Here is a 13,348-nt window from a genome sequence, read left to right as displayed (position 1 = left end):
GGATGCAGTGCATGTAAATTTCTTATGCATATTCATTGAGGATCTCCTGAAAATCAGGCATGTTTGTGGCTTTCGAGATCTGGCGTTGGCGATCTCTGGGATAGTGCATTCAAATAAATCTCATGCATATTCATTAAGGTATTCTGAAAACCTGACTGGCTGGGCCCCAAGCACCAGTTTGAGCATCCCCGCTTTAGAAAGCAAAATGTTTTATGTAAAGGAGAACAGTTGAAATTGAGAGGTTTATTATTTTAAAAGTATCAAAAGAAGAGCTTAACGTTGAATTGAATAGACAAAGCTGTAGAGCATTTTAAATGAGCAAAGTTGAAAAAGATTATGTATGCATGGAACCAGACTGTCAATTTTATACCAAAGGTAATATCAGATTTAATTTGGATAATTTTAACCAATAAAATTTTAATTTGTAAGCACTGTAAAATTGGACCCTCCTCCAGGAATAGTTTTGTGTTAAAGTAACTTCACACCACATCAAAGGGCTGATGTAACAAGTTGTGCTAAAGCTGCCGCAGGTTTTTGTGTGTACTTGCGCATGTATCTGCGCGTGTTTTTCCCATGCTAGTCTTACGCATGTATATAATATGTTCAACGTGGGAAAACAGCCTGCACAAACCCACTTAAAAAACCACGGCTGGTTTTGCACTAGTGCATGTAAATGGCATGCAAAGGAGGCAATTAACTATTAACGAGCTACACAGGGAGTCGTGCATCAGTTAGTATGGGGTTTTGTTTGTGGGTTTTTTAGTGCCTGGGTCAGGGCACCGGTTAAATTAAAGCACTTGTCTGGAGGCCAGTTTACTCCATTGCTGGCATTAGTGTGATTGTGTGTTCATGTAGCTTTCGGGTAATCATGGATTACCTTCACTTTTTCTGGATGCTATGGTAAATTTTGCGGGTTAACAAGAAGTAGTCTCTGTTGCATTTCCCTTGCTTGCTGGTATCCGCCGGTACAGTTGCCACACGGAGATGAAACATGAAAGGGTTAGACACATTTAGTCCCATGGCCGGACCATTAATGACTTCACTGTTTTATGAAAGGGGAAGAATTTCACCCTGAGAATCACTCATGGGTCACCGCTTTAATGTGAATATTTGCGCAGTTTATTACATTAGGGCCTTAAGCACATATATTTGCACGTGGTTTGCAGGTTTTACTTTAGCATTGATTTTTCTGCCGCATCTTGCATACCTGTTCTTTATTACATCCCATGGAGGCGTCTGGTTTTGCTGCACATGATAAAAACAAATTCGCGCAGGCAACTAGCACTGATTTGACCACAGATCTTATTATATCGGCCCCTCAGGGTGCAATTTTGTAATTGCCCACCTTGGTTTATTTGGGTACTCTTTACCTGCAGAATTTACCACCAATTTTCAAAGAGTGTGTACTTAGAAAATTAGCCCTCAGAACTACCTACACATGTACATCTAATGGGTATACATAGTTTTTCTGGGAAAAATGACATACTTTTAAAAATGCAAAAGAATGCATGTAATTCAAAATCCTACCCCATCTCTGTTCACAAGAATGCCTCTTTAAGCCGTGAATAAAAGCATGCACGTATTTTTACCTACATTTCAAGGCAGGCAGTTTCGTAAAAGTTCATTCCTCCTTATACAATCAAACCAGTGTAGAGAAATATAGAGAGTGAGATCAGCAAGCTTGCTTTGTCTCCATCTGCTGGTTGGTAGACATAACCCATAGGTCTGGACTGGACTGACAGTAATCAATGAAAGAAAATTAACAGGTAAGAACTAATTTCACCTTTCCACAGGTAAGCGCTTTTATAGTTGCAGAAATGGGCTTTTTGAAAATTGTCCTCTTTGTATATGAGTAAAGTTACATGCCCAGAGCTACTATATATGTAACTTACCCACAGTGAGAAGAAGCATGCCCATGGGTGGGGTTGAGGAGAAGCAAAATTAGAAAAATGTGCACCTGTACTTGGGAAAGCTACCTGCACAAAATAGCAGGTGTAAATGCTTATGGGTAGTTTCCTGAGAATTTTCAAAGTTGAAAACACATGTGTATTTTCACTTAAAAAATTAGGGCAAAGACCATAGATAACAAATACCTGCCAACATTTTACCACTGTGGGTGGTTAATATATGTAGAGGGTAATTTTATTTTTTTTAATTCCTAAGTCTTATGCAAATGTAGAAATGAGCATGTACTTTCTTTTCTAATTTGCCATGATTTGAAATGATTTGTATAAGGAAAATTTAGCATCCAAAAAGAAAAGCAGTATAGTTAAAGAATTCCTCAACTTCTAGATTTCAGGAGCTTCATTCAAATGTCTGGGGTTTTTTTTTTGGTTTTTTTTAAGTTCTGTGCTTTCCGTATCTGCTTCTTTTGATTCTGTGATGTTTTTTGTTTTTTAATGTTTGGGTTAGAACAACTAGCTAAACCACTCTAAACGTTTGGAGTGGTTTATCCGGTTTTTTTTGTATGACACAGTATATTGTGGGTTAGAACAACTACATTCAAACCACTTATGGGTTAAGAATTGCTGTATCAGATTGTTCTGGGTAGATGTTTACTTTGTGCCAGAGCTATGTTCAAAACACCAGCCCCCAACCAGAAAGAAAAATCTGCAAAACCGCCTGAATGTAGTAAATTAAGTTATACCTGAATTTTGAAAATTGCCACATTTTGAAATAACCTTTTTTTTCTCTTTTCCCCCCCATGGTTCAGGTCTTGCTGTAATGCACTCTCAAAGCACTAATCAGTTAGATGTGGGGAACAATCCACGAGTGGGCACCAAACGCTACATGGCCCCTGAGGTTTTAGATGAAACCATTCAGATTGACTGCTTTGATTCTTATAAAAGGGTTGACATTTGGGCTTTTGGATTGGTCCTTTGGGAAGTGGCGAGACGAATGGTCAGCAATGGTAAGCATTTAGTTTATCTTTTTTTGTCCCTCCTTCCCTTTTTTTTCAGAAGTAACATAAAAGTTAAATTGCCAAATTAATAAAACCTTCAATGCAATCCAAGTGCTCATGCTATGTTTTTAGAATGAGCAGCTGAAATGCCTATTTTGCAATTTTGCAAAATGCTTCTTTCATCACTAGACTGAACTCTAACCTAGTTCTGAGGCTCTGTTTTTCCTGTTCTGTCTTGGTTGTTTGACAGGCCAAGTGGCTTTTGCCAGCTTTATCTCCCAATGAATTTAGCTCTGGTATGATATTACTAGATATATTTAGGATTGATTGCTTAAGGTTAACAGTGAATTAACTTTTTAATTTTGCCCCAGTTTTTAAGGGTCAATAAACAAGTTGTAGGTGATACTTTTTTATTGGACTAACTTAATACATCTGTGACAAGTTTCAAGAGTTATCCTGTTTTCATTAGATAAGTGAAGAAATAGCTCACTTAAACTGGGTTTAAACAGTACAGTCAGCTAGATCTGTACTATTTAACACCCGTATAACTGCGCTGTTCTCCGTCAACAAGCAGGTGTAAATCACCTATTTCATGTGGGTGACAAGATCACATGGCGCCAACACGGCCCCAACTCTCTGAGCTCTGTAAAGACTTGATTGACAAATGCGGGAATCCTTGCACGCAAACCCACATAGAGCCTCATAGAGCCTCTCTGTCTTGCTTCGGCAAGCCTCCACAAGGACGTGTTTTCAGTTCCTCTCTATTTGTTGTCTGGTGTGTGTGGTTTTTTGTTTTTTTTTGGTTTTTTGGGTTTTTTTTTTTTTGTTGGCCTAGTATTTTTGCCTCATTTTTGCTTTTTCAAACTGCTGCCTCAGTAGCTCCTCAACAGAACTTCTGCCTGACCTTTTGTTTTCCTGATTTCTTTCTTTGTCTCCCTCAGTTTCACCAGGTATTGTTCCCTTTGTTCCTCCTTTTTGGGATCTTTTATACTTCCTAAATGCTGTTCTTTTTGCCTTTATTTTTTTCAGCCACCTCCTTTGAGAAACAGATCTGTTTCTTTCTCCTCTTACTTTTGTTTACTTTCCTAACATATAGTTTTAATTTGACCCACTGTTCTGCTTCACCCATTGTCTCCCAGTTTTCTAGTTTTTCCTCCAGGAACATTCCCATTTCAACAAAATCCGTGTTTCTGAAATTCAAAACTCAGGTGATGATCACTGTTGCTCAGATGAGCCTCTATCCGGACATTAGAAATATTATCCCTATTTGTGTGCACCAGGTCGAATATCACACCCTCCCTCATGGGCTCCATTACCATTTGTTTAAGCAGAGCTCCTGAAGGGCATCCACTATCTTTCTGCGTTTTACGATTCTGCAAAATGGATACTCGAGTCTACACCTGGCAGATTAAAATCTCCAATGAGCAACACTTCTCCCTTTCTTCCCACCTTTTTGGATGTCTTTTGACCAGATCTCTGTCCAGTTCTTCTATCTGAATTTGGAGGCCTGTAGACCACACCGATGTAAATGGAAGCACCATCATTGTATTTCTCTATACGTAGGACCTTTGTAGCTGCTTCTTTCAGGTTTTTTCTGTTTTCCTCATTTTATCAGTCCTTCTTTTTAAAAGTTTAATGCTAGAGCTGCAGATTTACTTAATGTCCTCCCAATCATTAAATCAAATTTGATCGCATTGTGATTGCTTTTTCCATGAAGCTCCACCTTCATTACCTCATGTGTCAAATTCTGCATTCCATTAAGAATTAGGTCTAAAACAGCTTCCCCTCTCAACAGTTCCCTGACCAACTGCTCCAGTAGCAGTCATTTATTTCATCTAGAAACTTTGCCTCCCTAGTATTTCCTGATATTACATTTACTCAGTCAATATTGGGGTAATTGAAATCTCACAATACACTGGTGCAGGATAAGTGTTCAACCACCATTAAATTCTTCGGTGTATTTTTATTAAAGTGTCAAATATCAGGCATAAGAATATTCATACAGGCAACTCCATGAATTCAGAAAACAGAATTTTAAACCGGTCCCCCGGCACGGTCCCGTGTTTCGCTAGGCTGCGTCGGGGGGGACCATCGGTATATTCAGAATCTAAAGTGTAAAAACAAATAAAATAGTATCAAAAACTATGGTGACATAGGCTACAATAGTGACATCCGTATAACAGCTTTACATACCTCCAAAGTACAATCCGGAGCGCGCAGGCTCTCACAGATGTTAGCCATTTAAACATGGAAAAAAGGCGCGAACGTGGCAGCTCTCGCGAGAGCTGTCAAAATTCAGCGGGTCTCGATGGATACATCCCTAATAAAACAAGTGCCACTCGATTTCCTTGTTAAGGCCCTGGGGGACCACAGTCTTGAGCGTGAAGATCCACCTTTGCTCTCTCCGACCAAGAATCGAGGGGAAGTCACCACCCCGAGGGGGGCGACGTACCACCTCGATAACTGTGAAGGAAAGATCTGAGACTATGTGACCACATTGAATCCAGTGTGAAACCAAAGGCTCATCCACTCTGTGAAGGCGAATATTCGAACAGTGTTCGATCATACGAGTCTTGAGCATGCGTGTAGTTTTGCCCACATAGAGTAGAGGGCATGGGCATTGTATAATGTATATAACCCCTCTGGTGAGACAGTCTGACGTGGAACGTAATTTAAAGACACGCCCCATACTGGGATGTACAAACTCAGAAGTGGGAGTCTTGTGGCTGCACATAGTGCAGTGGCCACACGGACCATGTGTGCCCAAGCTGTCTAATGTACCATCAAAGGGGGCTGTGTGAACCAGACAGGACCCTCAAATTTGTACTACGCCTGAAAGTAAAACGTAACGAGCTATCTAAGAGGTCAGTGAGGGCTAATGCTGACCAGTGTCGCCTAATCATCGTAGCAATGGCTCTCCCCTTGATAGAAAAAGGTAAAATGCAGTTATTGGTCTCATCAACTGTGCGTGTGGCCTGCAAAAACAGCCAATCCCTGTTGGAGTATAGAGCCCTTTTAAACGCTCTTTTGACTACTCTCTGAGGGTAGCCCCGCTCCAAAAATCGATCAGACATCACACGTGCCTGCGCTAAAAATTCTAAGCGGGTGGAACAAAGGCGGCGTAAACGTAAAAACTGCCCAGAAGGGATATTATCACGTAAAGCCCGGGGATGGCAGCTCTGGTACTGTAACAGGGTGTCCCCTTTGATGGTACATTAGACAGCTTGGGCACACATGGTCCGTGTGGCCACTGCACTATGTGCAGCCACACGACTCCCACTTCTGAGTTTGTACATCCCAGTATGGGGCGTGTCTTTAAATTACGTTCCACGTCAGACTGTCTCACCAGAGGGGTTATATACATTATACAATGCCCATGCCCTCTACTCTATGTGGGCAAAACTACAAGCATGCTCAAGACTCGTATGATCGAACACTGTTCGAATATTCGCCTTCACAGAGTGGATGAGCCTTTGGTTTCACACTGGATTCAATGTGGCCACATAGTCTCAGATCTTTCCTTCACAGTTATCGAGGTGGTACGTCGCCCCCCTCGGGGTGGTGACTTCCCCTCGATTCTTGGTCGGAGAGAGCAAAGGTGGATCTTCACGCTCAAGACTGTGGTCCCCCAGGGCCTTAACAAGGAAATCGAGTGGCACTTGTTTTATTAGGGATGTATCCATCGAGACCCGCTGAATTTTGACAGCTCTCGCGAGAGCTGCCACGTTCGCGCCTTTTTTCCATGTTTAAATGGCTAACATCTGTGAGAGCCTGCGCGCTCCGGATTGTACTTTGGAGGTATGAAAGCTGTTATACGGATGTCACTATTGTAGCCTATGTCACCATAGTTTTTGATACTATTTTATTTGTTTTTACACTTTAGATTCTGAATATACCGATGGTCCCCCCCGACGCAGCCTAGCGAAACACGGGACCGTGTCGGGGGACCGGTTTAAAATTCTGTTTTCTGAATTCATGGAGTTGCCTGTATGAATATTCTTATGCCTGATATTTGACACTTTAATAAAAATACACCGAAGAATTTAATGGTGGTTGAACACTTATCCTGCACCAGTGTATTGTGTGACTTGCTTACGTGCAAGGTTTTGCTTCTTCTCGTTTTGGTAATTGAAATCTCCCATTATTACTGTGCTGCCAAATTTATTAGCTTTTCTATTCTCGGTTAGCATTTCATCTATCTGTTCATTTGGCCAAGCGGCCAATAGTATACCTCCACTGTTACACTCTTCCTCATCACACACAAAATTTCCACCCATAAGGATTCTGCTGTGCATTTAGACTTCTGCAGGATCTTTATCCTGTTGGACTCTAAGCTGTCCCTAATTTAAACGCTCTCCCCCCACCCCAGATTAATCCACCTTATTGAAATATTTGAACCCTGGTATGCAGTGTGAAAATAGCTTTTGTTTTTCTTCTCTCAGCTCCCTATTCTGCTTCCCAAATATTTATTTATACTATTGGTGTGCATGTTTGCAAGCAGTGTTCTTGTGGTATAGGCCTTTGGCTAGTTTGCTTTGGATTCAATTTGAGGCTCATGTGATTGTCCCATGACTTTACCAGCTTTAGTTTTTCTAGAGCCGATTGATAGGAATAAAGTACAGTGGACCCTCGAGTTACAACCAGCCTGACACACGAATAGCTTGGGTGACAACCAAAATTTTAGTTTTGAGTTACAACCAAAGTCTTGAGTTACAACCTGAATGCCGACCAAGGCCATGTGTATCCGCTCGTGCATGCGGTTGCTTCTAATTGGGCATTTTTTCCTGTCAATCGCATTTTTTTTGGGCTTGGTGGGTGGGACTTCTGCTCTGCTGTTGCTGATGATGATGAGGCCTGTCCATCTCAGGCGCACCCAGAGCTGCAAATGTTCACAGGAGCACATAGGCAGACCCAGCACGGCATTGCAGCAAGCAGCAGCATCACTGGTGACCAATGAAGCTTCTGTGCAGCAGCAGAAAGGGAGTGTAGCACTCAGCTGGCTACAGCAAGGTGTCAGGAGGGGAGGAATGAGTATTCTAGGAGGGGGAAATGAGTGTTTGGGGGCCAGAGATGTGCTCTGATGGGGTGGGGAGGGGGGAATCTTCTCCCTCCTTCCTGCAAGCCAAAGATGTCAACTTGGTGAGTACAGTATGACGTTGTTTCTGGTAGGCTAGGCACATTTTATAACTTTTTGGTGAGTACACTAGGAAAATTATTGGTGTTTCTGGTAAATTAGACATGTTGTTCAACCCTTTATTATTATGAAATGGTTAGGTAAGGGGTGCATTGGGAGGTTCAGAACGCATTATGGGTATTTCCATTATTTCTTATGGGAAAAATAGTCTTGAGTTACAACCAGCCCTCGCGAACGAATTGAGTTCGTAAGTCAAGGGTCCACTGTAGATATGTGGCATTCATTTCTCCCTCCAGTATTTGTTGTTTGGGAGAAATTGTGTGAGCTTTTGCATGTTAATTGCTCTTCATTTACTACTTTATCCAGTGATTGTTAGGAACATGGTGCAGAGATTTGTTATGCAGTCTCTTATTTGCGCAATTCTTTCATAATGGGGACTTTTTAGTGAGAAATGAATTGTGTACCACGCTTAAGCATTTTGACTAATCCTGGGAGAATTTTTCATTTTATTTGCCCACAAATGGCATTTGAGAAAATTCTGTTTGGGAAAGGGAAGCTTTTGAGCTTAATCTCCCATTTGTATAAGTCCATTGATATGAGGATGCCTAGTCTGGTGCACAATTATGTCAAATGGTGGGATGAAATCTTGGAGCATCAGGAGGCAGATACCGTTTGATTGGAGATTTGATAATATACTTTTAAGTACTTGTTGGGTTTAGTTAGTACTCAAGTACAGATTCTGTTGACCTTTATTACTCCTTATAGTATGAATAAGTAGGATCCAGGTTTTTTGAATGGAAGTACATCATAGTATTTCTAGATTGGTCACAGTCTACATTCCTTTTACCATGACTAGATTTCTTTTATGGTTGGTGGCTGGGCAGAACTTGTGACACACACTCTTTTAAAAAAAAAAAAAAAAAAAAAAAAAAAAAAAAAGTTTGATCCAAAACCTGTTGGCAGTGAAAACTGTCTTAGCTAAATATTAGAAGATTTCCTGGACTTTGCTGTTTGTATTTTTTTCTTTCTTATATTTCTTGATTTTTGCTTTTTTTCTCGCTTGCTTGTCTAGTTAGTATTTGCTGGGCTTCAGTGGTGGAAAGAGGTGGGAATCTGGGTTTTGTTATTGGTGACATTTGACTTACTTATTGGATGGAGAAGGGGGATTTGCTGAGTTTTTTTCTTATGTTGCTGATGCTGCATGACTTATTTTTTGCCATTCTCTTTGTTTGCTATTTATGTTTATATTTTTGGCTGCTGATATGCTTTATATGTTATGTTCCAGCTGGTTTGTTGCTCAATAAAACATTTTGAGATTAAAAAAAAAAAAAAAGAAATGGACTGGAGTCAGCAAAGTTCTAAAAATTGTAGAGTCTGGTTACCGTTTGCATTTTTCTTACTCTCCTGATTCAGTGGGCTTTGATCTTCTGCTCCGACCTCTCTGTCTGCCCAGCCTTAGCTGAAACTCAGTTCTGTGACAGGAAGTGACCAAGGTTGTCCCTTCTGGGAAATATGGATAGGGGTTTCTACTCTCAATATTTTCTGAACTCCAAAAACTCAGAGGGATTGATACTATTCTGAACTTGAGGGCTGAACAAACGGTTCGGGAAGTCTGCATTTTCCATTACTTAGATGATTGGCTGATTACATGTCCATCTCCAACAGGAGTTCTGGAGTCCTTCAAAGCAACAATTCAGCTTCTCAAATCTCTGGAGTTTCTGGTCAACTTCACCAAGTCCAACCTGACCTCATTTCAAAGGATCCCGTTCAGAAGAGCCTGGATAGACTGTCAGGGAGAAGGCATTTCTTCCACTCAAAAGAGCCACATTATTGATGGGCCTAGTGAGTTATTTTCTATGATGGGACTAAGCACCATAAAGATCAGCTGTAGTTCTGGGACATATGGCTGCAGCAGTGCATGTAGTTCCCTTGGCTTATCTGCATATGTAAGTCCATTGTCATTGTCAAGCTTCTCAGCTGTTTGTATCCTTTGATTCCAATAGATCAAGATAGGCATTTGTCAGAAGAACTCTAAATAGAGGACTGTATAGCACACCATTAAGGGCTAGCTGGCTTACAAATTATAGACACTGTAAAGGCTCATCAAATGAAAGTTGTCATTTCGTGGGCTCCATTGAAGACATTTGTAAAACTGTTACTTAGTTATCAATTCACACCTTTATGTCCCACTACTGTCTTGACAATTTCTGAAAGGGACCGTAACTTTGGAAAAGTAATTTTGCGCAGCCTATTCACCCAGTAGTCCATTCCACTGGTAGCGTTCAGGTTGCTCATTTCAGTAGTTGCTCTGCACTGCAACCCTTATCTTAGACTAACCAGGTGTAATAGCAAATTCATCCCTCTTTTTGATGGAAAAAACAAGTTTGCTTGCCTGCAAGTGGGGTTCTCCATAGACAGCAGGATGAAATAGCCATGCTGAATACCCACCTGCCTTCCTAGAAAGAGTTGACTAGCTTGTTAAAGTCTAAGCTTTGGAAGAGATTGAGGAGTTCGCAAGGCAACGCATGTAGGAATTCCTGCACATACTCAGCAGTCTTAACTGAGCTCTGAAAGCAGGGTCCATGAGGGCACTCTCTGATGTCTCCCATGCTTAATGGCTAATTCATCCTACTGTCTGTTTACAGCAGAGCTTTCCAAAGTGTGTGTCGGGACACATTAGTGTGTCGCCTGTAGTGTGGAGGTGTGTCGCCCGGTCCACAGGGCCGGCGGAAGCAGGGAACTATAGCAGGAAGATCGGTGGGCAGTGGTGGAGCTTACATCACCACGGCCTGAAGAAAAGGGTCACGTTCACTCCTCCTCCTTCCTACCTGTGCAGCCCTGGAAGAAAAACGTTGCCGGAGCCACGTGGGCAGGAAGGAGGAGGAGCATCTGCTGCGTACAGAAGAAGAGCAGCATTAATGGGCCGTTGCGGATCCCACGTCGCGACGGCCCGAGAAGAGGAGGAAACCCGATAGCAGGGCCGCTGCGGATCCCACGTCGCAACAGCCCGAGAAGAGGAGGAAACCCGATAGCAGGGCCGCTGCAGATCCCATGTCACGGCCAGGGAAGATCAGGGCCTCTGAAGAGCCCATCCTTCGGCAACCCGTGCAGAGGGACAGCATGTGCCAGTGAGAGCCTGTGCTTGAGCAAGAGTGAGTGAGAGAGCCTGTGTGTGTGAGAGTGAGACAGCATGTGCACGAGAGAGACAGTATGTATGTATGTATGAGAGAGAGGCATGTGAGAGTGAGAGCTGTGGATGTGTGAGATTGCATGTGAGTGAGAGCCTGTGTGTGTGAGAATGTGTGAGATAGACAGCATGTGAGAATGAGAACCTGTTTGTGTGTTTGAGGGAAGACAGATGGAGAGAAAAGAAATAGAAAAAAAGACCCTGTAAAAGGAATTTATTTATTTTATTTATTTTTGGTTTTTATATACCGGAAGTTCCTGTATACAATACATATCACTCCGGTTCACATTTAACAGAAATAACTATCGCCGGGGAGGCGGTTTACATGGAACATATCGAATATAATGAACGGATAATTGAACGGATAATGAACGGAATTGGCAAAAAAATAAGAAAGGAAAGGTGGAAAAAAAAAGCCTGTGACTAACCGATTAGAAAACTAAGATCAGACAGCAAAGGTAAAAAAAAAAATTACTTTTTACTGATTGGCACATGTAATCTTTGGGAATGTGCAAGAGTAGCACTTTCTCTATGCCGATCTCACAATGTACGAGATCAGCATGGAGGAAGTGGAAGCCTGCAAATATTTATTATGAGAGGTTGTGTTGTGAAACATTTTATGTATATATTTAAGGAAACATACATAAATTGTTGAAATACATTTTGTTCGTTTAACCTTTAACCTCTGGTTTACTAGTAGACTGAATTACTGTGTCACGAAATTATGTTTGTCTAAAAAGTGTGTCACCAACATGAAAAGTTTGGAAAGCTCTGGTTTACAGGTAAGCAAATTTGTTTTTCTTCACTGACCTGATGAGAGGATGACTCTTGAAATGTAGTCACAGATGTATTAAGCTTGTCCAATAAAAAGGTATCACCTAAAAATTTTGATTTTTAATTCTGTATATCCAAGTGAGCTATCATGGCAACCACAAAACTTCCCCAGTTTTTAAGAGGTGTTTCACTAAAGCAGTTATTGTTGATAAAACTAAATGAGCCTTAACTCTGATTTCTCTGCTACTAAAGAAAATTATGTTCAATGTTATAGCTGTTTGCCCATGGATCACTGAAGCCTTTTGTCTGATGTCACTCTTCACTTTTTGCTGTCATGATTTAAAAATTCTGTACATTTTCCTGCTCAGACTTCTTCCCAATATGTTTGCTTATGAATAAGCACTTCTTGTATACCATAGTAAAGCAAGGACCTCTCACCTCAGTTTTATTGTTCTTAGTTTCATGTATTCTTCAATATATTATCCAAATTTGAGGGCCAGCACCCTAGTATTTTAGCATACGTATAGCTCTTTTTTTTTTTTCTTTTTTTTTTTTTACAAAACTTTATAGAAAATATCTGGAATGCATAATAATTTGCCAGTTGCATGGATTAATTGACTATTCTGTGGTCTGAAACTGAGAACTGATTGTTCTGGCAAATGTTAAAGGGAGATGCTTTAGCAGAACAAGATAAAGATGGGCGTTAATGCTTGTGCTGACAAATAACAAGAGACTGTATTTATTTGCCCATGGCAGCAAAGACATTTTTGCCCCAAATTTTTCTAACAGGCCGATGCAATATAGTGCACTTGGCCGAGCACACTGCTTAACACGCGTGTCCAAAACCCCTTATGCAATAAGGGGATTAGCGTATCCAAAACACTAATAGCACTCATCACATGTAAATTCATGTTGATGAGGCTATTACCCCCAATGCAAAAAAAAAAGTGTGCCCGACTAGCACATTTTTACTCTTGAAAATTAACGCCTGCTCTGGAGCAGGCGTTAATTTTTGTGGAGCCCCTAAAATATTCAGAAAAGCAGAAAATACTGGTTTTCTGTTCCTTTTTTCGTTCCTCTGACTTAATATCGTGGCAATATTAAGTCAGAGGAACAGAGGAAAAGGCATGGGGGGGGGGGGGGTGGAAGTCACCAGTGGTCAGGTTAGGAAAACGGAATCTCAATTAATGAGCATCCATTTTCTTAACCCATGGCTGTGCACAGGTTTGGAAAACAGACGCTCGTAAACTTGAGCCCGCTCTCCTAACACATGCCAATGCACCTCTTCAGGGCGCCCGATGTAATATTTAAATGGGCTGCCTCAGTAAAAAGGAGGCACTAGGGGAAATTG

General features: G+C 41.2%; 1 protein-coding gene across 6 annotated transcripts in view; it reads left to right on the top strand.

The window, feature by feature from the left end:
- ACVR1 (activin A receptor type 1) overlaps positions 1-13,348 on the top strand; it is a 231,441-nt gene that overhangs the window by 187,987 nt on the left and 30,106 nt on the right. For all 6 annotated transcript variants that reach the window (XR_003857345.1, XM_029605532.1, XM_029605534.1 and 3 more), the window contains one exon: positions 2,714-2,911. Coding sequence is in view for 5 of the 6 variants with exons in the window: in XM_029605532.1 (XP_029461392.1) it covers positions 2,714-2,911 (198 nt within the window). In the remaining variant the exon portion in view is untranslated. The remainder of the gene's footprint in view (positions 1-2,713; positions 2,912-13,348) is intronic.

Source organism: Rhinatrema bivittatum, chromosome 6 (assembly GCF_901001135.1).
Source record: "Rhinatrema bivittatum chromosome 6, aRhiBiv1.1, whole genome shotgun sequence".
In the NCBI taxonomy this organism is placed as follows: Eukaryota; Metazoa; Chordata; class Amphibia; order Gymnophiona; family Rhinatrematidae; genus Rhinatrema; species Rhinatrema bivittatum.
This window is presented reverse-complemented; position numbering and strand designations above follow the sequence as displayed.